At 45.4% G+C, this 27,519-nt stretch overlaps 1 protein-coding gene and 1 pseudogene across 2 annotated transcripts; one reads left to right on the top strand and one right to left on the bottom strand.

Moving 5' to 3' along the window:
• Positions 1-64: 64 nt before the first annotated feature.
• LOC142427969 (mitochondrial fission 1 protein pseudogene) lies at positions 65-530 on the bottom strand (annotated as a pseudogene).
• A 4,858-nt stretch (positions 531-5,388) lies between these two features.
• On the top strand, positions 5,389-17,327 carry SERPINB12 (serpin family B member 12). Of its 2 annotated transcripts, none has more exons than XM_075533249.1 (7): positions 5,389-5,556; positions 8,187-8,255; positions 9,330-9,470; positions 10,897-11,014; positions 14,702-14,844; positions 15,272-15,439; positions 16,923-17,327. In XM_075533249.1, exons 1-7 carry the CDS (start codon positions 5,389-5,391, stop codon positions 17,325-17,327), a joined length of 1,212 nt encoding a protein of 403 aa, XP_075389364.1. The 2 variants fall into 2 exon arrangements, with proteins under 2 accessions (XP_075389364.1, XP_075389363.1); XM_075533248.1 differs by having other exon boundaries at positions 8,187-8,315.
• The last annotated feature ends 10,192 nt before the right edge of the window (positions 17,328-27,519 follow it).

The following is a 27,519-nucleotide window of genomic DNA, read 5'->3' as shown; positions in this document are numbered from 1 at the left end:
GCTGCTTCAACTCCTCTGAGTGCAGGCCAGGAGGGTGCCCTGGGAAGAAGCGGTGCGGGTGTGCTCAGGATTTGTACTTGGATACAGCCAGTCCGATGAGGCCAGCTAGTCCTGCCACACCCAAGGCCATGCCGCCAACCATGGCCATGCCCACCGGTCCATCTTTCTTCATGGCCTTGTCAATGAGCTGCTCCAGTTCCTTGGCCTGGTTGTTCTGGGGCTCCGTCTGCAGCAGCCCACGCACGTACCTTAGGGCCTTTTCATGTTCCTTGAGCCGGTAGTTCCCCACAGCCAGGTAGAAGACGTAATCCCGCTGCTCCTCCTTGCTTCCTTTGGGCAGCAGCTCCTCAAGCAGCTCAGTGCCTTTCCGGATGTCATCGTTATACTTGCTTCGAACCAGGCACTAGGCATACTCGAATTGGGTGCCCTTGGACACTGACCTTGCTGCCTGCTGCCTCCTCAGATTGAAATTTCTTTTCAAATCTCAGCTGGTCATCCTTAGACACCAGATCGTTCAGGACGGCCTCCATGGCCGCCGCCCCGGCAAGTCTTGCACCAGACACTACGGCGCCACCGTCTCCATCGCCCACCGACCGAATTATTTTTCTTCAGTTCTTTCAACTTTACATACGCTGAACATGTCCTTCCCTTTTGGTTTTGTTGCTCCGAGTGCGCGTGCGTGCGTGCACACACACGTATGTGAATTTAATGTGTAAGCAACACTCAATCAAGAAACTCCCATCCCCAGCCTCCTAGATGCCTCCTTCCTGCCTGGGTCCAGAGGGGTCCAGAGCCTCCCAGCTCATGAGAATAGACCGGCTTCAGTTATTCCCAGCCCCGGTGCAGTGATTAGGTTTGTAAAATCATCCGCGGTTGGAATATTTACCTGGACACTGGCAACTGCTCGGAACCAGGGCTTACTTTGTGTTTCCGAGTCAGTGTTTCTGCCCACCAGCACTCCCGCTCGTTCCCAGTCTCTTCCCCTCGCCCACCCCACGGGTAATTGCTGCTCTAACTTTGAACACAGCAGGTATTCCGTTTGCCAGTTTGGGAGCTTTGTACAAATGGAATCGACAGATGGGAATTTTTCAGATGTGTTTTCTTTCACTCAACACTGTGCTGTGACCACCGTGCACATTGTTAGGCACCGGCGGCAGGTGTATCCAATCTCATTGGGATACAGACCCCACTGCATGACTGAACCACAATGTACTTGGCACTTCTGCTGATGGTGGATGTTTCTGTGGGCAGTGAGTCTTCTCCATTATGAAAGTGCCGCATACGTCTTTAAACTGGAAAGCCATGTTACTATATACCCATGTATAAGCAGAGTTTTCAGCACATTTTAAATGCAGTTTTGTGGTAAAATTAGGTGTCTCAGCTGATAGTTGGACAGGCTTATACTTGAATATATACAGTCCTTTAGAAAAGATCTTATTCTTACATTTTATTTTTTTTATTAAACATTTTATTAGGGGCTCATACAAGTCATCACAATCCACACATACACATACATCAATTGTATAAAGCACATCTGTACATTCTTTGCCCTAATCATTTTCTTTTTTTTACATTTTATTAGGGGCTCATACAACTCTTATCACAATCCATACATATACGTACATCAATTGTATAAAGCACATCCGCACATTCCCTGCCCCAATCATTCTCAAAGCATTTGCTCTCCACTTTTATTCTTACATTTTAATATGATGATGATTACACAGAGATTGCTTCTCTTTATTGACAAGTGCTTGCAAACCCAATGGATTGACAGCGTGTCTGTCATTTAGTCATTGCTATTTTTACAGTAGTACAGGTACATCATGCTATATATATCGTGACACATTTTATATCGTTTCAAGTTGTGTTTTTATTTATTTAACAAATCGAAGGCTTATGACAATCTTGTGCCAAATAATCTCTGGCACCACTTTCCGAACAGTGTGTGCTCACTTCATGCCTCTGTGTAACATTTTGATAATTCTTTAATGATTTCAAAAGTTTTCATCATGCTATTTCACCTTTCAGCGACTCCACCAATTGTAGTGCAGGTATAATTGCACTGGGAAACCAAACAACATGTGTGCTCACGTGATAGAAGTAGTTCCTTTATTGCAGTGGTCTGGCACTGAACCTGTGCTGTCTCTCTGAACAGATGTAAGAGGATTTTTGGCAAGGACTAGCAAATGTACACATTGCTCTTGCTGCTGAATTTTAAAAGTTGAAGCAATCAATCAGAACCTGGCTTCTACTGACCACCTAAGCTATCTTGAATGATTACAGTGTTAAAAAACTTAAAAGAATAAAAGGTTTTTCAAAGTGCAATATCTTTACATTACATATTTAAATCTGTACTGTTAAAATAAGGCACCCTGGTGGTACAGTAATTAAGTGCTCGGTTGCTAGTGCTTTTAACTTATCAGGTGCTCGATGGGAGAATGATGTGGCAGTCTGCTTTTTAAAAAAATCATTTTATTGGGGGCTTGTACAACTCTTATAACAATCTATCCATCTACCCATTGTGTTAACCACATTTGTACATTTGTTGGCATCATCATTCTCAAAATATTTGCTTTCCATTTGAGCCCTTGGTATCAGCTCCTCATTTCCCCCGCCCCCACCGAATCCTTGATAATTTATAAACTATTATAATTTTTTTTTCATGTCTTATGCTGTCTGACATTTCCTTTCACCCACTTTTCTGTTGTCCATCCCCCTGGGAGGAGGTTATATGTAGATCCTTGTAACCGGTTCCCCCTTTCTACCCCAAATTCTTCCACCCTTCTGGTATCTCCACTTTCACCACTGGTCTTGAGGGGTTCACCTATCCAGGATTCCCTGTGTTTCCAGTTCCTATCTGTACCAGTGTACATCCTTGGGTCTAGCCAGATTTGTAAGGTAGAATTAGGATCATGATAGTGGGGAGGAGGAAGCAATTAGAAACTAGCAGAAAGTTGTACGTTTCCTCGTTGCTACACTGCACTCTGACTGGCTCGTCTCCTCCCGAGACCCTTCTGTAAGGGGATTTCCAGTGTGGCAGTCTGCTTTTGTAAGGATCTCAGCCTCAGAAAATTTATGGGGCAGCTCTGTTCGGTCCAATTGGACTGTTAAGAGTCAGAACTGATCCCACACAGGTGGGCTTGGCTTGGTTAGAACAGCTCAATATGGATGAGTGCTAGAACATTATTTAAGATTCCTTTGCCACTTCCATTTTTATCTCCCATCAACTTTGCATTACTTCCCGAGGCCCCCAGCACTCGTTCCATCTGTTGCACTATCTGAGCTGTCAGGTTGGGGTTTCACCACAGGCAAACCGTGTCTCATCCAGGCTGTAATGACTGGGGCGCATCATACATGCTTACTGAATGATTAGGTTACTGTCAGGATTAAGTGGCATGGTGCTTTAGGTGCTGGATTACTAACAGAAAGGTTAGTGGTTCAAACCCATTAACCACACTATGGGAGAAAGATGAGACTGTCTGCTGCCATAAAGATGGATAGTCTGGGAAAGCCTCCAGAAGGTGGTTAAGAGTCAGCATGGATGCCATGATTATGGGTTTTGTCCTTGTGGGATGACGGCTGCCAGATGACATCTTAATATAATGATTAGATATTAATTTTCCCCTAAAATCTGGACTTCTGTAGAGAGCCAGAAAAGATTTTCCAAAGACACCAATTCCCATGTACCCTTCCAATATTAGGAACAGCAAAAGCGGAGACTCAGTCTGTTCCATCAGGTTAAACACTGTTTAACCTGTTCTAGTCTGACCCTTATCGCGCCTCCCTTGGAAGGAGAGGCTGTGCTGCAGCGACACAGAACTTTAGTGGAAATTGGGCTCCAGGCTGCAGCATCGAGACAGAGAACACTCGGAAAAGGGGCTCTTTCTGCAGGAACAGGTGGAGAGTGCCTGGGGCCTGCACCCACAATGTGAGTCAGGATAGGACCGGATTTAGAACCAAATACATCACCAGTCAGTTCCAGGAGGAAGCAGGCCTGGGCATGGAACAGTCTTTGCCTTGCTTTGCCTTTGGCCAGCTGGGTGCTTGGGTGTAAGCCACCTCACCTCTGCTGGCCTCAGTTTTTCATCTTCAGAACAAGGGAGTTGGCCTACATGAGCAATCATGCTCTTTCCAAAGCAGCCAAGACTCTGAACACTCAGTTCTGGGTTTGCTCATGCCAGAAAGAAACACCTTTCTTTCCCAGTGCCAGCCACACAAATCCATGGAGGAGACAAGGGGCAAGTGGCGCCCACAGCTAGAAAATGTACATTTTGTTAGTTTGGTCTTTAAGTCCAAATCCTTGCTGTCCCTTCGATATAGTTCACTGCCAGGCTTCCTTTAATGTGGCTGTTACTGGCGAGTTGGTTACAATGTATAGCGACCCGATGTACAACAGAAGGAACCCAACCTGGTTCTGTGCCCTCCCACAGCTTTGATGTTGGCACCCATTGTTGCAGCCATTGTGTCAGTCCATCTCGTCCAGGGTCTACCTCTTTTTGACTCGCCATCCACATGCGAAGCATGCAAATAGCCAGACCGTCCAATTTGTCTTCTTTTCCTTCGATGGCAAAGGTTTTGGTCACATGCCAATCGTATATCTGCACTCAAGTCTTTCTTTGCAAAAATCAGATTGTATTTTGCTTAATATAAAATTAAGCAAAAGTCTGTGAAATCGCTCAGCTGAGACCATCTTTAATTTATTTGCTTTCTTTGCTTCTTTGTGTCACTTAATTGTGAAGGCAAGTCGTGGATGGTGGAGGTGAGAACAAGGGGTCTGGAGGGAGTTTGCAGTCTGTCTACTCTGTGTCTTTGTCACAGACCACTGTTGTTGCTATTAGCTGCTCCAGAGCCGACGGCTAGAGCAGGCCAATGAATCCATCCTCAGGGAAATGGCTCCATCACTTCAGCTGTATCACAGCCATTGAACACCCTCCGGAGTAACTTCTACTCAGCCACACATGAGGTTGCCAGGCGTTGGAGCTGACTTTTCAGCAACTGTTTTTCATGTTGCCTGTGGTCCGATGCCCTTCAGGGAGGGAGTTGAAGCAGATGCCTTGTAAATTCCCACCATCTTTCAAGACCTATTATTATCTCTTGACCAATATTGATGACCTACTAAGGTGACTCATGCCATGTGGGTTGCATATGAAATAAAGGAAGTCCCATTCTACGTGAAAATGGACTTCTATCTTGATCAACATCAGTGTGGATGTCAGCATCTCTATGTCAGGTTGGAGATGATAATAGTCTTGCAGTCTTTAATAATAACAACACACTGGATTATTCTGTACGATAGTATCTTGGGCATTTCAAAGGAGAGCACATTGACTTTCCTCCAATGACATTTTTTTCTGTTTCTGGTTTTAGCTTGTTACCAGTTTCACAATGGACTCCCTTGTTGCAGCAAACACCAAATTTTGCTTCGATCTTTTCCAAGAGATAAGCCAAAACGACCCTCAAAGGAACATCTTTTTCTGTCCTCTGAGTCTCTCTGCGGCCCTCGGCATGGTTCGACTGGGGGCCAGAAGCAGCAGTGCTGATCAGATCGATAAGGTGAATATCCACGGAGGTGCCTCGGTTTTCCCGGGCCCACACCTAAAGGGAGCTACTGGTCCCCTGCGAAGCCGGATTGCTTCCTGCACCTGGGGCTTGCTAGAGCCTGCTTCTGCCTCTGGGTTTCAGAGTTTTGCTTTCTACCCTTCCAAATTCTGTCATTTGTCAAGGTGCACTCCACTATGATGCCTCCAGTCTCCCTGGGTTTCCCAGTTACCTTCTACCTCTCTTTCTCTTTCTGCCTGCATGTTTGCCTTTCAGGCCATAATGATCACTAATACTATTTCCAGTACTTGGAGTCTCTGTATGTTTGCTTCCGTCTTTCAGGAAGTCAGTACTTCCTAAGCACTAATGATGGCTGCAGAGACTTGGCTAAAGATCCTGGCGTCATCTCGATCCCTCTCTTTCTCACTCATCTCGCATCAAATTGTCATAACATCCCATGAAAATTTCTTTTGAAATTTGTCCAGCATCTAGTCCCCTCTTACAGCCTCCTCTATCTAAAGCATCATTACCTTTTTAAATTAAATGCTGCCATCACCCGCTGATGGTGTCTTTGCTTCCACAGACAACCCAGCTTCTGGACTTTAAACGAAGTCTGCCACTGTTTCTAATCTGTTAAAAACTTCCCGACACTTCCCTAACAGTAGAAGCCTTGCAATTATCCATGAGGCTTTGAGGATCTGAATCCCTTAACCCACTCCTCGGCACTGCAATCCAGGCACCATCGTCTCCACGGCTTCCTTAGATAAGCCACACACATCCTCCCTTAAGGCCCTCCCTAGCGGTTTCCTTTGCTTGACTAGCTCTTCTCTGAGAGAACTGAGGGGCTAACTTGCTTTCTGTTGAAAAATTGAACGCAAGTCCACCTTCTTGTTAAAGTATACCACGTTCTCCTCATCTCCTGTTCAACTCTATCCCTTGACCTTGTCAACATCCCTCTGATCCTAGCTACTTTCCCCCTGCGCATGATTGGTTTCTTCTAACAGAATGCCTGCAGTAATTAATCACGGTATGTTTGGGTTGGTGCATGGTTTTCTCACATAACCTACTAGAGGGCAGGAGTCAGGTCTAGAAAAATGCTTGGCTCCTAACAGTCACCTAATAAATATTTGTAGAATGAATCAATGGGAGTGACAAGAACAAGCCCCAAATAAATTTTATGATACCAAGGTTGGCTTCTGATTTCCTTGAATCCAGCATATAGCTCACATGTTTATGCACAGCTATGGCTGTTGAATCCTCATAGAGATGAGTTGGATTAATGGATGAAGGCATTGAATCCTCGTAGAGATGAGTTGGATTAATGGATGAAGGCATTGAATCCTCGTAGAGATGAGTTGCATTAATGGATGAAGGCATTGAATCCTCGTAGAGATGAGTTGCATTAATGGATGAAGGCATTGAATCCTCATAGAGATGAGTTGGATTAATGGATGAAGGCATTGAATCCTCATAGAGATGAGTTGGATTAATGGATGAAGGCAGAGTTTGCTTGAGATGATTCTGCTTTACTCTGTAACTTTGATTTGATATATTATTATTTTCTTCGTCCAGTCATTAAAACAACTTTGGAATGTGGTTCACATCCTCCAGTTTGGGCTTCAGGTTCTTCTTTTTCCGGACACGTGGGTGTCACCTGCCAACACACCTGCTCTCCCATCTTTCTGTGAAGCTTTGGACAACTGGCCGTTGTTGTCCTTTCTCTCCTGCTCAATTTGATGCTCTAGATCAGTGCTGTCCAACACACATATAATGTGAGCCACATAAACAATGAGAAATATTTTAGGCACTATATTGAAACAGTGAAAATAAATAACTGATATGAGTTTTTAATGGTATATTTTATATAACTTAGTATATCCAAAACATTAATCTTATCAGCCTGCTCTGGGTATAAAATGTGGATGAGATATTTGAAATTCCATTGTTTTCTCTGAAACTCAATCTTTCAAATTCAGGGCGTGTTTTATACCTTTGTTGGTGGTGCTGTGTGCCGCCATATTGATTCCAATACATTTCCAGTCGGACTGGCCCCCTCTGCACACTCTATCAGGACACGCGTCTTGTGGATCCTCTGTGGAACCCACATGACATTTGATTCTTCTAGTTTGGTCACAGGCATCATTTCACGTGGTCCTGAGGGAGGAGCATTTGGTATGATTGTGGTTAGCTGTGGTGGAGTGGGCCCACAGCTCCTGGTGACCCCGTGGTAAAGGAACCATGACTCAGTCCGTTCCTGCACCATCACCTGGATCAGCTGTAGGTCATGACTTTGGAATGTAGAGTGGCAGGCTTTTCTCCATAATCTGTTTTAGTCTGTTAGGCTGGCTTAGACCTCTTCAGTCTCATAACAACCCCCAGACCTCCACTCACTGATGCGTGGTGGCTGAGCATGAGGTGCTGGGAATGGCCCTCTTGGAAGAGCATATCCCACTGAACCACCTCAAATCTAATGACTTCCCTTTTAGTCTACGTCCCAACCACAGACCGAAGAAAGCTCCACTTTGCTGTAAACCATTGGTTGTTTTGCTGGACTCGGCCATCCTTGTTAACACACTTTAAATATTCTTCTGTTCAGATTTCCTAGCACTGATATTGCCTGAAAGACCCCATGTCATCCCACACAGGTGCTACACTTCAATGAATTTTCCCAGAATGAGAACGAAGAGCCTTGCCCGAAGAGCAACACCCAGGAGGTGGTGGCTGACAGTGGTGTGGAAGGGCAGGAAAGGACGAAGGGGGCTCTGAATCTGCCGGTGAGTTCCACAAGCCACTGCCCCACATACCAACGAGCCAATACTTGGCTGTGTTTGCTGCCTGAAACATGACATCCAGTGAACAATGACTCCCATTGCAGGTCATCTGTCATTCCTTTCTGATCATGCAGCCTCGTATAGAACCCTGGCTTGAAACCAGTTTCCTAAAGAGCTGAATCTAGTATCTTCAGTTCATGATAAAGAAACATAGATGTTTTCCCCACGAACTCACCTGCTTTTCCAAGACACAGGTTCCAAAAGGGAGCCTGGTCCAGCATGAATGGTGGCGAGAGGGGGGCCAGCTGAGGGATACTTCTCAATCCCTCTAGCCTCACCTGTTTCCCTTCATGCTGAAAGCTGTCCTGGCCCTCAGGACTTTCAGAGGCCGTCTTCCAGCAGTTACAAAAGGATCTGCAGGTTCCAGGTCACCCTATCCAGAAAGCTTCAGAGGAGAATGGAGAGAAGATTGTCTCATACTCAAATAATTTTGAACATAGAGATAAATGGGAGTTGATCTTTAATATACCTAGCCTCCAGAAACTGTTCCCCCACCCCCCTACCGAATGTCTTGGTACAATCTAGGAGCCATGGTGTCTCAATGTGTCCGTCCTCCCCCTCCTTCTGAGCTTCCTCCCTTGCAAAGCAACATCACATCTCGTTATGCAGAATGTTGGTAGCTGCTGTCGAGTCTGCCTCCAGCTGACTCATGGGGGCCTGGTGCCCAGTGTGATTGGATCCTCGTGATCCACAGGGTTTTCCCAGCTGCTCTTTGGAAGGAGATCACTGGGTCTTTCTTCCTAGTCTGTGTTAGTGTAGAAGCTCTGCTGAATCCCAGTTAGCCTCCCAGTAACACACAAGCCTCCGCTGATGGAGCAGCCCTGGCCACCTGGGATGTGCACTGGCTGGGAAGTGAACCTGGGTGTCTCTCCTGGAAGCTGAGTGTCCTACCACTGGGCCACCGGCCCCTCTTCAGATAATGACATGAAGATCACACATGGCTTCTGCTTCTACTAGGCTGAGCCTTCTGGCGACGGGAGTGGAGTTCTCAGCTGCTGCTTCGGGAGGCTTCTCTCTAAGTTGGACCGAATCCGAGTTGACTACACTCTGAGTATTGCCAACAGACTCTACGGAGAGCAGGGATTTCCCATCTGCCCGGTGAGCTACGCAGGCCTGGGGATTAAAGCTATACCTCAGCGCACACTTGCGGTATTTTAAAAGGATTGAGTAGCCGGGTCACTTGCCTGCTGAAGGCTGTCCTGTGAACCGTGGAGGGGTGGGGGCGGGAGGGTGGGGTCCTGACCCACCTCTTTCTCTTCCACACCTCCCAGTTTCCTCCTGCTTCAGCCCACCCAAGTCTGTCGTGAGTGGCACAAAGGATCAGGGGACCCCAAATCTTCAGAGCATTCATGGGTTTGACCCTCTTTCCCAGTCAAAGTCTAGGTAGATGTACTTGGTAGCTCCTCTTGCAGTGGGCTCTCCTCAAGGGAATTCACTGAATTACCTTTTTTTTTTTCTCACTGAATTACCTTTTGTGCCACAAGCAGACCACCCACAATGAAACTGTGCTTGCTAGGCTACGAGTCAGAACCGACTCCTTGGCAGTGCACTTGGGCTTATGCTCCTGAGAACAGAATGGTGTAGTGGGAGGAGACGCCAGTCTGTCAAAAAAAAAAAAAAAAAAAAGCTGAGGTCTCAGGATAAGCGGCTTTGTGTCTGTTGTGACCTGTTTCCTATTCTGCCACTAGAGGGAGGCACAGCCTTAGCAATAAAAGTGAGGTGCGCCATCAGGGGCATCTAGAGCACACAGTTAGTTTGCGGGGAGGAGGAGCGGGACCCTGCGTTTGACCAAAATAAGTATATTCTCTTACTGTGGAAATGGGAGTTTATATGTTGGGTGTTAATTCTTCAAAAACGGTACAGTTAAATCTTCTAAGTTTCTTTTCTTCTTAAAAAAGCATGATTAATTGGGAGTTAATACATTTATCATTCCAGAGTTCAATCACAAGTTGAACTGTACAGTTGCTACCACAATCAGTTTCCACACATTCTCTTTCTTTGTGGACTCCTTGACGTTGTCTCCCTTTTACCCCCCGCCCCCCAGCCACACACTGCAGCCCCCGCCCCCCAAGAACCCTTATCCTACTTGCTGTCCCTATAGGTTCACCAATTCTGGGTTTCATATACTGAAGAACAGAAAAACATATGATACAGCTTCATGTCAGTGCCCTCCAGTGACATAACACCGCCGAGACACACCTTAATATGAAGGGACAAAAACAAAACAGAAATATAGAAAATTTGGATAGTTGCCTTGTGACCTCTCATGTCGATTGCCTCAGGAAAAGGACACCTGGCAGGAGAGGATCCTGTCTTTGAAACCCTGTTCTATTTTATGAATAAACACTCTATATTCTAATCTGTCAGTGCTTCTGTCTAATGAGTGCTTGGAATGACACCTCTGGGCGTCAGTGACAGGGATATCTTTCGCAGTAGGCTTTTGGGCGACTCCTGGTTGCCGTGCTGCTAGTAACTCAGCAATGGCACTTTATCACACTGCTTCCTGCTTACTCCGATGTCACAGGAATACTTGGATGGCGTGATTCAGTTTTACCACACCACGGTTGAAAGTATTGACTTCCGGAAAGACACCGAAAAATCCAGACAACAGATTAACTTCTGGGTTGAATCTCAATCACAAGGTAAGAAAGAAAACAGCACATCATGGCAGGAATTCCTGTACATTGAAAAAAGAAATCCCTCTAGTCCAGCTCTTCAGGCTGCTGGTCTGTCAGGGACCAGAGATGCCTGTGTGTGAACCAGGTTCAAAGTGGGTTCTACAGGTGTCAAGCAGGTTACAGGATGTAGATGCTGCTGCTACTGCATCTCCTTCAGGACTGCTACTCTTTCATGCCAAAGTTGAAACATCTGTCAGTCAAGTGCAGAGTCAGTACTTGTCTCCTGTGTTTTAAAAGAATCAGTAAAAGTTAATATTACAAAGAAATTCGATGCGTTTGAATTATGATGTTCGTGAGGAATATTGACTATACCACAGATGGCCAGAAGACCGAACTCTCCGGGGAGAGGCATAGCGAGAGTGCGCCTTACATGCAAGGCTGGTGGGACTCCGTCTCACATACTTTGGGCGTGTTATCAGGAGGGACCAGGCCCTGGAGAGGGAGATCATGCTTAGTCATATAGAAGGCCAGTGAAAAAGAGAACGGTCCTCCCTGAGATGGATGGACGCGGTGACTCCAGCAATGGGCTCCGGCACAGTGAGGGCTGGGAGATGGGCCCAGGACTGCGCAGTGGTTTGATTGGTTGGCCATGGTGTGGCTATGGGCTGGAATGGACTTGCCACCCCCTCATATCCACAGTAAATACGAGAGACAGACTGTGTGATGATTGCGTGTGTGGCAGAGAGTTGAAGCTGTAAGAGGGCCGTTCTGGCCTGTTGTACAGGACCTCCGTGAGGGGCCTTCTAAAGCGGCCACCTTGTGTGTCCCAATCCTACTTAAGATAATCTGGCGCCACCCTTGCCTGCAGGAATCCCAGCTCATCACAGTGGCCTGAGTGCCTGCTGAGGGGCCACTCAGGTGAGCCTTTCTGTGACCTAGCTTCTCTCAGGGCCCTCCGCCCCAATATGCTCCCTTTAACCTTTTCCTCGTTGCTTACTCCGTTTCATATCCCTTCCAGAAAAAAAATATGAGGGATCGTTGCTCAAGAATGACTTGGTGTTTGGCGGAATGCCCACCTTTGCCTGGTTGTCACCTGGCAGAGCCAGAGGCTCCTCACTGCTGAGGTGCCTGTCCTGAAAGCCAACAGGAACCACATGGACTAGGGGTCTGCTGGCAGCTACCTAACCACCTGGGCTCGGGACTAGCACCCTGTTCTCAGTAGGCACTCGTGTAAAACAGCGCAGCAGAAATGAGATGAGATCTTGCCTTCAGGGAATTTCTCCTCCGTGAATGGAAGTCATCCTCTCATAGTTCTCAAGAGCATCTTCCCATCTATAAGGTTCCTACCTTTGTTCCAGCGTTTGTAAGGCTTTCACCATAGGTTTGGTCTTCTTTTTATTTCTGCGGATTGGTCCCTATCTTAAAAAAATTTTTCTTTTTAGATCACACCAATTTTCAGTGTTGCCTGTCTCATTTGCTCATAGAATCAAAACTTATATTATCTAAAATCCATCCATTGAAATAGCTATTGTCCCGTCATATTAGGGATTCTTACGGCCTATCCCTTAGACTTACAACATCTACCACACAACAAAAAGAACACAGACCATTAAAACAACAAACTCTTTAGGTGAGCTGTGGAGAGTTTTGCACCTACAATCATTGTCTCAGTGTCTTCTGCTTATTTGTAATTAGCATCTAAATTCACGTTGCCTTAAAAAGAACCCATCCAAGTATTGATGCTTCTGGTATTGAACAAAGGGAACGAAGAGACGCTCGAGAGGGGTTCATCAGGCCAGGAGTGTTTTAGAAAGGTGGTTCTATCACACGATGAGGAGGGCAGAGGGGATATGATGAAGGTGGTCCAGAGAAGGTGCCATTGCAGAGGGCCAACAGGAAGGCACTGGTGGTTTGGCCTGGTTGGTCGTAGGGAAGGTGGTCAATGGGTTTGAGAGGAATTTGGAAGCAGTTGTCAGGGAAGGCCAGTAGTTGTGGGAGAAGGCCACGATGCTTGTAAAACGCAGAGGCAGCAGAAAAGAGGAAGACCCTCAGCAAGGTGGACTGGCACAGTGGCTGCAACAATGGGCTCAAACAGAATAACAGTTGTGAAGCTGGCGCAGGACTGGGCAGCGTTTCATGTTGGACGTCGAGACCCCATGAGTTGGAACGGTCTGGATGGCACCCAACAAGAGTGACCCCAAGCAGCCGTAGAACCAGGACTTCATCCAGATGTTTAATGACTGCTGGGGATGCTTTAAGAAGGACTCAGTGATGCTACGACCTAAACCTTTTAATTATTCAAAAATGCAAATCTGAGTCTATATTATTACTCATGCCTCTGAATAACATGTCTAAATTATCTTAATATAATGATGAAAATATGAGGGGTACCCCACCCCCACCCAAATGGATTTTTTCCAAAGCTATGTATTTCACTTTTTTCTTTTTTACAAAACAGCCTTATCACTTTCAAAGTACTCTTCATTGCACTTGATGCATTTGTGATTGTGATTCCATTCTTGGAAGCATTTTTCAAACTCATCTGTTTGGATGGCTGACAGCACTTCCCTCGTTTTTAATTCCCACTTCTACATCATCAAATCACTGTCCTTTCATGCCCCTCTGCATTCACAGAAGCTAAAAGAATTCACACAGTGAGGTCAGGTGAGTAAGGTGCATGGGGCAAGAGAGGCATGCTGTTTTTGGCCCCATACTGGCACATTGAGGTGGCTACATGAGCAGGTGCATTGTCATGGTGGAAAAAGCAGTCCCCCATCTGCCACACATTAGACTTTTTTTTGGTTGCACACTGCTATGCAATCTTTTCAGAACCTCTAAACAGAAAGCTTGATTAACAATCTGACCTGGTGGAACACGCTCCAAATGTACTACGAGTCGACATTTTTGTCCATTCAGGAAGTTGATGAATGCACAGAGCGAGGTTTGTCATCAATCAACAGTTCACCTGTTTTGAAACAAGAAACCCACTCGGTCACTTGAGTTTTTCCTATAGTGCTGTCCTTGTAAGTTGTGTTCAATAGGACCACAGTTTCTGTGACATTTTGCATAAGCAGGAAACAACATTTCACAGCTGCACGCTGTTCTCTTCAATTGACCATCACAAAACACAAGGTTAGAGTGAAACTGATTTTATGAAAAAATTCACTGTGACCAGATTGACCCTTCCCAGGCGATGCCACTGGGTGCACTAACTCAGAGTGAGTTGCGGGATGCTCACCTAGCAGGAAAAATGCATTCTATAAAAGCTCCACCCAGTGGAGCCTGTTACTTGTTTTTGTGTTTTGGTTTGTTGCCTCCTCATACATATACACATAGATGTATGTATGTACATAGAATCTGTGATTGATGCTTGAGATCGGAAATTTACTCAACAGTTCTTTCCTCCAGCAGCTTATAACAAAATCAAGCGTGATCGGTCCTTGGCAAGACATGCCATTGGTGTAAGATGTCTAGTGAGAAGTGTCCAACCACTCCTGTGACAGAGAACCAGAGAGGCACCTTGAGCTTTAGAATTGGCACCTCCCGTCCTGGGTGGTGGGTGTTCCTTCTCTCACCCCAGCTCCAGTATGACCACCCCCACCCAGGACTGTGAGTGGGGAATGACGCCCTTTCCAGCGTGGGTATGACAAACTATTATTTTTCACGCTGTCTACGTGAACGCCTTGGATAGCAGGCTCTTTTTTCTTTTAGGTAAAATCAAGGAGCTCTTCAGCAAGGACATGATCAGCAATGAGACCGTGCTGGTGCTGGCCAATGCTGTGTATTTCAAGGCCAAATGGGAGAAAAACTTTGACATTCAAAACACCATCGATGCGCCTTTCTTTTTGAAGGAGGTACACTGTTGGAACACATGGGTTTCTTGAAAATCCACGCCTAGTGTCCACTCAGAGTCATTTGGCAGTTGTGTATTTACATCTAAAATGTAGGTCTGCAGGTGGTGGCTTCTGTTTATAATAAGAACCTAAAGTTCTTGAACATTTTGGTGTCAGGCACTAGACTGAGCGTTTTCTAGCCGCACTGAAATGTGCCAGCCACCATTGTACAAGAAGCTGGTGGTAGGTAGGTTGGTTGGCTTAGTCAGGGGTGGGGGTGGGACTTTAGTCAGTGGAGGTGAGACTGTCATAGGTCAGCACTTCTGATCCAGAGCCTTTCCCATCTTAATGGCACTTTCAGGGGCGTTGGGGCCAAGAGGCTTACTAATGCTTTGTGAGTCTGTGAGTGCATCATGGCCACTCAGGACTCTCTCTCTGTCAACTGCAGAACGAAAAGAAGACTGTCAGGATGATGAACCAAAAGGGCCTCTTTCGAATTGGCTTCCTCGAGGAGCTGCAGGCACAGATTCTGGAAATGAGGTATACCAAGGGGAAGCTCAGCATGTTCGTCCTGCTCCCACCGGCCTCTTCGGACAACCTCAAGGGACTGGAAGAGGTAACGATTTTCCCATCTCTACAACGTGTTTAATGACAGACATTTAGAACACCACATTCCCTGCTACCTGTTGTGCTGAGGAAGGCTGAACTACCAGAGATAGACAAGAATATAGAAATCAGATATCCAATCAACTCTGACTATTGGCAGCACCATCCGGCCCCCCCCCCCCCACTTGTGTGTGCCAGCGTAGAACTGTGCTCCGTGGGCTGGTGCTGCACTGTATTTCAGAAATAGAGACCAGACCTTTCTCAGCAGTCTGAGAAGCCACTTACACCTCCTGTGTGGAAATCTAAAGAGGGGATTTTCACTGGAACTTCATAGCGTTTTGCAAAGGAATCAGCATGCTGAGTGGCTTCCTGTTGTCGTCGTTAGATACCTACAGGTGGGGTCTGACACGTCACAGCTCTATGCACAGCGGAACAAAACGCTGTCTGGTCCTGCACCATCCCCACGGTCATCGCGGTGTTTGATACCCTTGTGGCAGCCACAGTGTGAATTCATCTCCTTGAGAGTCCTCCTTTCTTTTCCTGACCTTCTACTTTACCAAGCAGGATGTCCTTTTGCCAGGGATGAGTCTCTCCTGATAACCTGCCCACAGTAGGTGAGGTAAAGACTCAGCATCCTTGTTCTAAGCAGCATGCTGGCTGGTTTACAGAATGGGAGGTCGCTTTCAGAATGTGAAGGTTCAGGTCCCCCAATGGATGAGCTGAGTGCTGCTGGCTGGGTGCACTAGTAATTTGCAGTCACAGCTCACTGGAGCCCAGGATGTTCTATAACTTCTTCTGAAGGGAGAGAGATTAGGTTGGAGGAGCTTTAAGTGAAATCAAAGCACTTAGCCAAAGACCCAAATGCTTGTTAACAAGTGTTGACATTGATTCAGTTGCTTTGGAAAACTTGGGCCTTCCTTTCAGGCCGTTCGGCTGATCCTGTGGCTGTTATTGGTTACATGGAGCCAGTTGTGAATCTGGCAATCCTCTGTGCCACGGAAGGTGGTGGCTGTTACTGCACCACCCTCACAATTGTTACTGTGTTTGAGTCTATGACTGAAGCCACGGTGTCAATCTACCTCATTGAGAATCGTCTCCCCCCGCACCCACCACACGCCGCCTGCCCTCTGACTGCCAAGCAGGATGTCTTTTTCCAGAGACTGGTCCATCTTGATAATATGTCTAAAATTTATGAGATGAAGTCTCACCATCCTTGGAGAAATCTAGCTGTATCTCTTTGAAGACATATTTGTTTACTGTCCATGGTTTCTTCAGGATTGTTCACCAATATAAGAATTGGAACACATCAAAGTTTCTTCTCTCTTCCTTACTCGTGGTCTAGATTCGCAGGCGTGTTTTGTGATTAAGAAGAACAGCATGGCCGCGTCAAGAACACCTTAGCCTCTTAACTGATATCTTTGCTTTTTAACACTTTAAGGAGATTGTCTGCAGCCAAGCTGACCCTAAATGTTATTTTTTTTTCTCCCCTGTAGCTTGAAAGTAAAGTGACTTATGATCAAATAATGACTTGGACTAGCTCTGAAAAGATGTCTGAAGAACAAGTGGTTGTATCCTTCCCCCAGCTTACCCTGGAAGAGAGCTACCACCTGAATTCTATTCTACAAGACATGGGCATTGTGGACATCTTTGATGAATCCAAGGCAGATCTTTCAGGAATCTCTTCCAGCCCCAACGTGTTCCTGTCAAAGATAGTCCACAAGACATGCTTGGAGGTGGATGAAGATGGCACCGAGGCAGCTGCAGCCAGCGGGGCAGTCGGTGCTACAAGATCAAAGACGAGCTATGAGACATTTAACGCCAACCGCCCTTTTCTCTTTTTCATCAGACACAACAAAACTCAAACCCTTCTCTTCTATGGCAGGGTCTGCTCTCCTTGAAAGGAGGATAGCGTCTCATATTGGGAGCTGGCGGAATATGGTAATGCGTGCTTTCCAGGTCATAATTCAGGTACCTGTGTAATTGCTAATACAGAAAGCTGACTGCATTGCTTTCACAGCTCCACCCTCTCTCCAATACAGGCCCCTGTCTTCTTCTTTGTCTCATTCTAAAATTGCTTCTCACATGAGGCCATTAGTTTTGAAGTGTCCTTGCTCCTTCCCTATCCTCTCCACCACCCACAAGTTTCAAGCATTCACATTCACCCCCGTTGACCTGAAGGCCAACACGATTCAGAATGGGGTTGATCTGATTGAAGTTACTTATGTTCTCATTAAAGGTTCTTGAAAGCTCATGAACCACTGCTGAGTGATGGCAAGGCCAGAAAACACTTTAATATAGCCAGTTAGAGGAAATGCTTCCGTGAAAGTCCAACTGTACTCCTACAGCAGTTTAATAGAGCTGAGACTCCTTCCTCTCCCTCCTCACCTTCATGGAAGATGCCCTGTGAGGTGCTTTTCACTTGGGAGGAAGCAGGACTTGGGATAAAGTCCATATAGCCCTCACTTTTAACAGGGCAGGAGAATGGCACTTGGCTTGTGAATTTGACATTGACCCAAGAGTGGTCAGTGGATTTACAGAGATTGGCCTCAGTTTTCCTTATTGAGTCCCACAGGGCAGCACCAACAAATACACCCTCTGTCCCACCTTCAACTCCTTCCTCAAGGTATTGCCATCTCCAATTATTCTTAACTACCTAGCTGCTGAGTTTGGGGAGAGAAGACTGCCTTCTCTATAAACTGATGGGTCCCCACTCCCCTCTGTATTCTTATTCTCCTGAATTCATTCTCTTAACACATTTTCTTTATACTCAATAAATATGACATGAAATAGTTACCTACTCCTCATTTATAGATATGGTTAAGTTCTAAATACCAGGTTGTTATGTGAAAATTGACATTATATGAAAATGGAGGATTACCACATCAAACCATGAGATGGAAGATGATCATTTCATTACATAATTGTCAAATGGCATCATTATATAACTGCCAAACCATTGAGAATCATGGACCAGCCAGGTTGATATATAACCCTAGCCATTACAGTCTCAGGCCTTGGTGTTTGTTAATGTATATATTCTAATACAGTGTGTTTCCCTTCTAAATGATATTTTACATCATGTACGACAAAGAACACTTTAGCTATAGATGGGCGAAGATTACTTAAAACGCAAACAAACGCACAAAGTGTGATTGCACCCCCCACACTCTGCAGACGCATGTAGGTTCCGAATTTTTCTATGTTCAAAATGAAATAAATGAGAAAAATGATAGGGTTATGAAAAAATATAGGGCCAAGTAAGGAACGGTTACACAATGCTACAGATGAGAAATAGAGAGTTCAAAAAAGATTTATGGCAAAAGAAGGGGACGAAATTTGAAAAAAAATCACAATTATGACATCTATGATATTTTAGCAAAAATCCATGAAGACAAATTGTCATCAAGCTTTAAGGAACTGAGTGAGAAATACAAAGACTGCTAGGAAATGAAATTGCATCTAGAGGCTGTAAATAGATGTTGGAGATGCTGATCATTTAACCACTCATTTCTTTCTTACAAACTCGAACCTTGTTGCAATGCATAGTAAACAACAAGAAGGAAGTTGCTAGATGTAGGTCAAGAGCAGAAAGTAAACTCAAACTTAATCATTGGCGCTTCTGAGAAAGAAGGCAGATTGATTAGCATGAATTCAATAGTCAAAGACACGATAGAAGAAAACTTTCTTAGACAGTCATATGATTATGCTGATAATTTTCCAAGAGAAAGAAATAAAAATAGAAATCTCAAAACCTTTAGAATGAAAGACTGAGAAAGTAATCTTCCTTGCTTTTAGGCAGACAAGGACACTTGGTAGGTTTGAGGGGAGGAATACATGACTAAGTAATCTGATATCCACTCAGCTTTTGGGTGAGAGCATGCTCAGGTATAACTGGACTGTGAGTGCAGGTAGGCTGTATTCTCAGCAACCAGCACCAGGCTGATATTACTTATGTTTCGTTGTTGTGTGCCATTGAGTTAATTACAGCTCAGAGCAATGATTTATAACTGAGTAGAACTGCCTCATAGAGCTTTCTAGGCTCAATCTTTAGGAACTGATTGACAAAGCCCTTCCCTCACAGAGCCAGCCACTGGTGGGTTTGAATTAAATGCCTGCAGTTTTGAGTAGAACCCGATGCAAAAAGGTCTATAAAGAAATTTCTTCTGTAAAAATGTGATTTCAATATGACAGTCAAAGGAAGAAGATAAGCTCCTCATTTTGAATTCTCAACATGCCCCAAGATTTCTAGCAGTATGACTCTTTCTTAAGCAACACACACACACACACACACACACACACACACACACACAGTGTTGGCTTAAGGCCTAGGGCATTTTAATATCCAGAAGAAGACTGTAGTCACCAACTCTTTGAATCAGATTATTTCCAAGTAACAGTAGTACAATGCTTCAGGACTAGGCTCCTAATCCAAAGACTGGTAATTCCAACCTGTCCAGTGCCTCTCTGGGTGAGAGAGCTGGTCATGTTTCTGCAAAGACAGCAGCTTGGAAAACCCGATGGGGCGGTCGGACTTTGTGACCTGGAACCTCTTTGATTTGGAGGAACTGTCTCGACAGCCCTTAATGCCATGACCACAACACTGCAATGGGGTGTTTGTGTCTGCCAGCATGGCCTAAAAACATTAGATGACAGGGCTTCAAAAAATTTGAAGAAAAATCCCATAATCTTTCAACTTTGTTTTTCCATGAATTTTTTTGAAGAACTAATATCTCAGTCATCCGGAGAGGTTGTTGTCCTTAGTTGTCATTGAGTTGGTTCATACTCATGGCAACATTATTCTTAACAGACGGACGCATTACCTGGTTCTGTGCACCCTGATCATTGTTGGTATATTTGTCCCCATCGAAGCAGCACTGAGGTGTTGTTGCTAGGTTCCTGCTCATAGTGACCCTATACACAACAGAATGAAACACCATCCCGTCCTATGCTAGCCTCACAATGATTAGGTTTGAGCCCATTACTGCAGCCACTGTATCCATCCATCTGCTCGAGGATGATCCTCTTATTCACGCCCCTCCCTTTACCAAGTGTGATGCCCCCTTTCAGTGACTGCGCTCTCCTGACAACATGTCCAAAATCTGATGTGAAGTTTTGCCATCCTCTCCTCTGAAGTGTACTTTATCTAGGACAGATCTGTTTGTTCTTTGGGCAGTCCAGGATACTTTCAATATTCTTCGCCAGCACCATGATTCAAAGGCATCCATTCTTCTTTGGTCGTCCTTATTCAATGTCCACTTTCCACCCGCATCTGGGATGATTGGGCCCAGTGCACCTTAGACCATCTTTGCTCTTCAGTACTTTAAAGAGATGTTGTGCTGCAGATTTGCTCAATGTGATGTGTTCTCTGATCCCTTGACTGCTACTTCCATGGGCATTGATTGTGGATCCAAGCAAGATACAATTCTTGGAAGCTTCAAATTTTTTCCCCGTTTGTCGCAAAGTTAGTTCAGCTATGAAGATTTTGGTTTTCTCTGATTACAACATTGAGTTGTCATCCACATGGAAGGCTGCAAATCCTTGATCTTGAGAGGCGGGTTATTATTATTACCCACTCTTCACACATGGGGAAACCAAGGCACAGAGGGTTAAGTTGCTTTCCTGTCACCCAGCTAGAGTGGCTGAACTAGAGTTTGAACTTGACGGTCTGACTCCAAACGAAGTCCAAACTCTTAGCTGCTATCTTATCCCCCCTAAAAGGAAATAAAGAATCTCAATGGCCATTTGTTTCCCTTTCTTTACTGGCAGAGATGAAGTTGGAGGGCATGGGTTTACCTGAGATAAGCAGTTCTGAGTGGGGGAGCAGGTCTATAGTTGAATGTTCTAGTGCTCTTTCAGATTGGAGGAGGAGGACTTGGGGGACAGAGAAGCATGAGACAGGCCACTAATGTGGCACCAGGTGGAGCATGGCAGTGGCAGCCGTGTTTCCCTGCCCCTGCCTTGGGCCCCACTGTGGGCTGCACAGGCAACTGCCAGTGTGCTTGTCTGCCTGAGTCATGGAGTCCTATCAAGATTTGCCTGGCAACATCGGAGAGGAAGAGAAGTTTGCACACTAGGTTTTTGAGCTACTAATATGCCTGAGGGCTCATCCAACCCCCTCTCCCAGCTGTCAATTGCCAAAAGAAGATGTGGTAGCCCCAAACAGCATTGGCAGACAGTCCACCAAGGAATCCCAAACACAAGCAAAAAGATTCAACCTAGAATCACCAAGAAATCCACCGCAATGAACGAAGGGAATCAGCCTCAACACAGTCAACAGGCCAAATGAGGGGCTTCAAAAACATCAACGGCATAATTAATGACATCCTTAAAACAAGAACAGGCCAGTATGGAAAGACTCATTTAGAGCACTTTGAGATAAAGTTAATACTTACAAAGGACCAGTAAGTGGTCAAATAGCCCAGTAAGCACAGCTGACGCGTCCATGGGAACCTGAGCTACCGAATTTGACAAAACACAGAGCCCAAGGATAATGAGTTCGGAGACATTTAAAAATCCCCCAAACAAACAACACATAAAGAAAATAAATACACATCCCAAGAATCATGCTTGATCGATTAAGAAGTCCCAAGATTCGTTAGTGGGTAATTCTGGAGGACAGAACGGAGAACACTGAGCTCAGGAAATACCCAAAGAGATAGTACAAGAAAACAGTACAGAATTGGAAAAAATCACGTATGCTTTGATGATAGGATTTTCACCAAACTATAGAAAATCAAGGGAAAAAAAAAGGAAATCACACGGAGATTCTTTGTGAAAGTAGAATATTCTAAAGCACCCGTATCTGTGGGTGGGTGAAATGGAAAAGCCACACACATACCCAGGGAGCAAGGTGCATGCTCTTGAAAAGACCTGAGACAATCCTGAGCTTTCACCAGGGGCAGGTCAACATATGACAATCAGTCTATGCAATACACCACCTTGATAGACCAAAGGGGGGAGGAGTCACGTGATCATCTCAACCGATGTTCATCAAACACGTGGTCTCAGCTAGAGACCAGCTGCAGTCTGACCTCAAGGGCAGCTCTGGGGCACACTGGGCTGCTCAAAATTTGTGCCTGGTGCAAGGGGGCTGCCCTTCCGATACCCTGAGTCATGCAGTGAGGAGTGAGCTGCTACACAGCTTCTCAGGCAGGTGGCTCCCACCGCAGTGAGCACAGTTCATCTGAGGAAAGGACAGCTGTAAATGATGAGCTGACATGACATCTGGGTGGCCACGCTCTGACCAGGAACGGGAAGCTGGTTAGGGTACTGACAACACCCATTGCCACATAATGGGCTAGCGGAAGGAAAATGTCCCAAGCCAGTGCCAGTTTCCGGCCTGCAGAGGTAGAGCCAGGACTGTGAGTTCAGGGCAAGGGCAGAGAACCTATCAGGACTGGGGTTAAACGACAAGACCATCCCTGCATTACTAACCTGTGATTTGTGGAGAACTCTTCGTACAGGCCCGTATAGACATCAGTTCCACGTTCATGGATTTAATGGACTCTCGATTGAAAATATTTGCAGGAAATATTTGGGTGGGGGTAAAACACATATAAGAGGTCAAAGCCATCTCCCAAAGGCTAGGGAGGAAGCACAAAGTGATACTCTCCGAGGATTTACCTGGTACAAGCTATATTACGTAACCTAGGGATTCTTTGAGAGGCACTCCGTTGGTGTGGTGGGTTAGACACCGGGCTGCTCACGGGAAGGCCGTGTGTTCCAATCTGCCAGCTGCTCTTCAGGAGAAAGAGGAGGCTGTTGGCTCCTGCAGGGAATTACAGTCTCTGAAACTCAGCAGAGGGTCACGACAAGTCAGAAGAGCCCTGCTGGTACTGGGTGTTCGAGGTGATGGAAAGTGTACAGGAGGATGCGCTAGGTTTTGTGCAAATACTAGGCCTTTTTAGGTAAGAGCCTTAAGCCTTTTGGATTTTGGCATCTCTGAGGACTTGGAACCAATCCATTCCATCAGACTATTCTTGCCCTTTGATATGATGCAAATTTGCCCTCACTTTGAAAGGCTTGAACCAGCCACTATTTACAAAGAATTCTTCCTCATATTTGCACATGAGGCTTTTAAGTCATGAAAAAACGCTAGAACCTTTTCTTAAATTCAAGAAATGATAAATAAGAGCTGTTTGGACCTACTTAAACTTAACTACAGATTCGATTTAGAGAGGCACACTTTAGGACATCTCGTTTAGTACTCAGGGATTGGCTGTATTAGTTATTTCGGAGAAACTGCTCATAGGCTTCATCTCATCTGAGGCTCATCCCAGGGAGCTTTCTATTTCATTGTCATGGAAACCACAACCCAGGAGGCACTGAACTAAGAATGTCTTGAAGTTGAAAGTGCAAATAGTTGAAACAGTGTTTTCATTTTTTTGATGTTTCAACATCAGGTCAAGTTTACATAACAATAAAGGGCAAGTGTGCCTTTTCCCTGAACTGGAGGCATGTTACCTGGGGACCTACTGTCTCAGAAGCCTGCGAACCGATGCTGCTGTTGCCAGGTGCCTTGGAGTTGGTTCTGGCGCACAGGGACCCCGTAGGCGCACAGCACAACAGAAAGAAACACTGCCCAGTCCTGTGCCATCCTCCCAATTGTTGTGTGTGTGCCCACAGGTGCAGCACCCCGTGTCAGTCCATCTCTCTGAGGGGGTTCCTCTGACCTTCTGCTTGACCAGTCACGGGTCATTTTTTTCCCCTGACGACTTGTCCAAAGCACATGAGAGAAGCCTCCTCACCTAGCTTTCAAGGAGTGTCTGACTTTTCTTCATTCTAGACTGATGGGTTTATTCTTCTGGCAATCCACAGTACCGTCAATGCTCTCAGCCAGCACCGTAATTCAACAGATAGGGCTATTAAAATGCAGCATTGTTGTTGATGGGAGTAGAAAACCCAATCCATCTCCCGCAGAGTTTCAAACTGGTGGTTTTGAACTGCCCACTCTGTGGATTGAAGGAAGTCCAACACGGAACTGCACCACCAGGTCTCCTTTCACGCTTTTTCAGGGTTAACACCAGAACTAACGGTTAATTCTTTAAAAAATCATACTTAATTTCATTTTTATTAAGACAATTCAAAACTGAAGTTAAATATTTTAAAGCTTTGGATTTGCTTAAAGAACCACAATAAGAAATTTGGGGTAAAGAGTAGGGGGGAAAGGGGGAGAGGAAGGGAGAAAGGGGCAACCGATCGCAATGATCGACATAACCATACCCCCCTCTACAGGGGGAATAACAACAGAGAACACGGGGGAAGGGAGACAGCAGTCGGTGTGAGATATGAACATAATAACAATATACAATCTATCGGGGCTTATGAGGATGGCGGGGTGGGGTGGGGGGGGGAAGAGTTCAATAGGAAGTAAATGTCTAGAGAAGAGTGAGGGGAACAAATGTACAAACATGCCTGATTCAGTTGATGTATGGATTGTGAAAAGAGTTGTTTGAGGCCCCAATAAAATGATTAAAAAAAATTGGGGGTGAGGAGAGAAAATTTTGATCCTGTGCTCTTACCCGTGACATGGCAGCTGGTGTATAGTGGGGGTGGGGGAACAGCTGTGGGGCCCCTTCTAGCACTTGGTGCTTAGCAACCAGCTAAATGGACACACCCTTTACTAGAGACTTCGGTGTAGACTAATGCTTGTGATCATTGTTTAAATGAGATAGTAGAGTCAGAGGGATGCTTCAGGGCTGGCAGGAGCACTGAAATTTGGACAGGCGTGTCCCTACTGAGTTTTTATTTTGTTTTTCAACACACACACACATGCACATATATACATGTATCGTTTTGTTACTGTTTTTCTAAGGGCAGTGAGCTTCTTAGATGAATGAATTTCAGGCTCTTAGCATGGAGAAGTTGGTCTGGAACAGGGAAGGTTCTCAACAAATGCCTACTGAATGATGAAAGCTAGAGATTTCCCAATTCATGAAGTACTTGAGAAGAAGGTGTGTGTGTGTGTGTGTGTGTGTGTGTGTGTGTGGCTTCATGGCCATACTTTTCTCAAACTTCCTCCTTCTTGTCTATTAAGATCATTTCCATTATTTCCTTCTTCCGAGTTGACATCCCTAAGCCATGCAACTGCTCAATGGGCTTTACTACGGAGAACAGGTGTGTCAGGATGTAAGTCTGCCTGTCTCAGGTCAATTCAGTATGAACTTAATTCTGGTTTTCATGAGGTTATAAACCATGGCTCCAATCTGGTGGCTCATTGCAATCACCTGGGCAATAAAAATATGATGCCTGGTTCTCACCCCAGAGATGCTGATCCAGTTGGACTGGGTTGGGGCCTGGTCACACATAGGTTTTAAAGTCTCCTAGGGGATTCTAGAGCCCTGGTGGTGTAATGGTTTCATCTTGGACTGCTAACTACTAGGCTAGCAATTCAAAGCCACCAGCTGCTCTTCAGCAGGAAGACAGGGTTTTCTACTCCTGTCGTGTCGCAGTCTCAGAAACTCACAGAGGCAGTTCTCCTCTGTGTGATAGGGTTGCAGTGGGTCGACAATGACTCCGTGGCAGTGAGAGGGGATTCTAATTCTAAGGGTGGGAATCACATCACAAAATCGTCTTTCCAGATGGCGTCCCAAATCATTAGGGATGAAGACCTCTCATGGATCTCATGCTGACTTGGGTCAAGCTCCTTTGGACAGGTACATTCTAACGATCTATTGACCAAGATGGAACTCCTATTTTTAATCTTGTTTTGGCCTCTGCTTTGTTTAGGTCTCTTCTACTTGGCTTCCTCTTTCAACAACAATGACAACAACAACAACAACAACAACAAACTTTCTAAGAGAGCTTGAACATGGCTTTAAACTGGTTCACATCAGTTTGAACCCCTCCAGAGAATGTTCATTTTCACCCCCAGAAATACGGAATCGAAATCTACATCGTCACAAGATTCCTGGGCGTCTTTATGGAATTCCATGTGATTCTAAGAAGCCTCTAAGACTTCTTATGTAGAGGAGAATTCTTGTCTATGGGGACGTATAAGACATATTTTTTTTAGGGGGATGCATGTTTTTCTGTATATGAAATCCAGGGTAGGACAATCTAAAGAGACAGTAACTGGATTAATGCTTCCTTGGGGGTGCGGCAGGGGAAGTCGGACACTAACAACAATGGATACAAGAAAGAAGAGTATGTTCTAATATTGATTGTAGTGATGATTGTCTAGGGCTTCTTGTTATGATTGAAACATGGAACTATACGACATGTAAAATTTATGCCAATAAAGCTGTTACTAAAAAGATTTGTAGGTCACTTGCAGAATCTGGTTAAAGCACAGATTTGGGTCCACCCACTCCTGGAGCGGAATTGCAAACACCCAGCAGGCGACTTCGAGCCAGTGTGAAGCCCTGACGTTGGAGGAGTAAAGCTTAAACTTTCTGCATCCAGAGACAGAGAGAGATGTCTAAGGTGTTTACTGTCTGAGCCACAGCTCCCAGCCCATGACTGGCAAGGTCAAGGGCACAGCTTCCTGGCCACAGTGGGGAGCAAAAGCCTTCCATTTTGTCATAAAGCTGCCGTACTCATTTTATTAGGGCGATTATCATTGAGAAACTCAAGGTTGTTTCACTGGAAATGCAGACTCTAATGAATAGGGAGAGGCAGGGAGCTATAAATTCAGGACTTCAGCTGCTCATTTTACATATGCTTCCTAGCACCCTGCCCAACTACCCGTCTGTCTGAATGCCAGGTAAGTCAGCCTGAGGCTCCAACATAAGGACTCCTGTGTATGGGGCAGCGATATTCATGGATCTGTGCTTTCCTTTTGGGTGGTTTGATTTCATTCAGTTCCTACCTGGCTGATCACACGTCTTCTTCTTCTTGGTTGACACCAGCTTCTTTCACTGTTCTGAATTAACCTACAGGCACTCAGGCACCAGGGGCTGAGACACCATCTGGCGTGGCAGATGTGGGGGTGCCTTCGCAAGGGTAGGCCTAAGAGACCCAGTCCCCCTAAGAGCGTGGGCTTTTCAGAAAATTTCCCCTGCAATAATCTTCTGCTCTATTAAGTAATTTTAAATTAGCTGGTGGTGGATAAACATAAAATAATGTTCTTGTTCCTTTTTGGTAAAAAAT

This window comes from Tenrec ecaudatus, chromosome 15, assembly GCF_050624435.1.
Source record: "Tenrec ecaudatus isolate mTenEca1 chromosome 15, mTenEca1.hap1, whole genome shotgun sequence".
NCBI lineage: Eukaryota > Metazoa > Chordata > Mammalia > Afrosoricida > Tenrecidae > Tenrec > Tenrec ecaudatus.
Note: the sequence above shows the minus strand (reverse complement) of the source record. Positions and strands in the feature narration are given on the sequence as shown.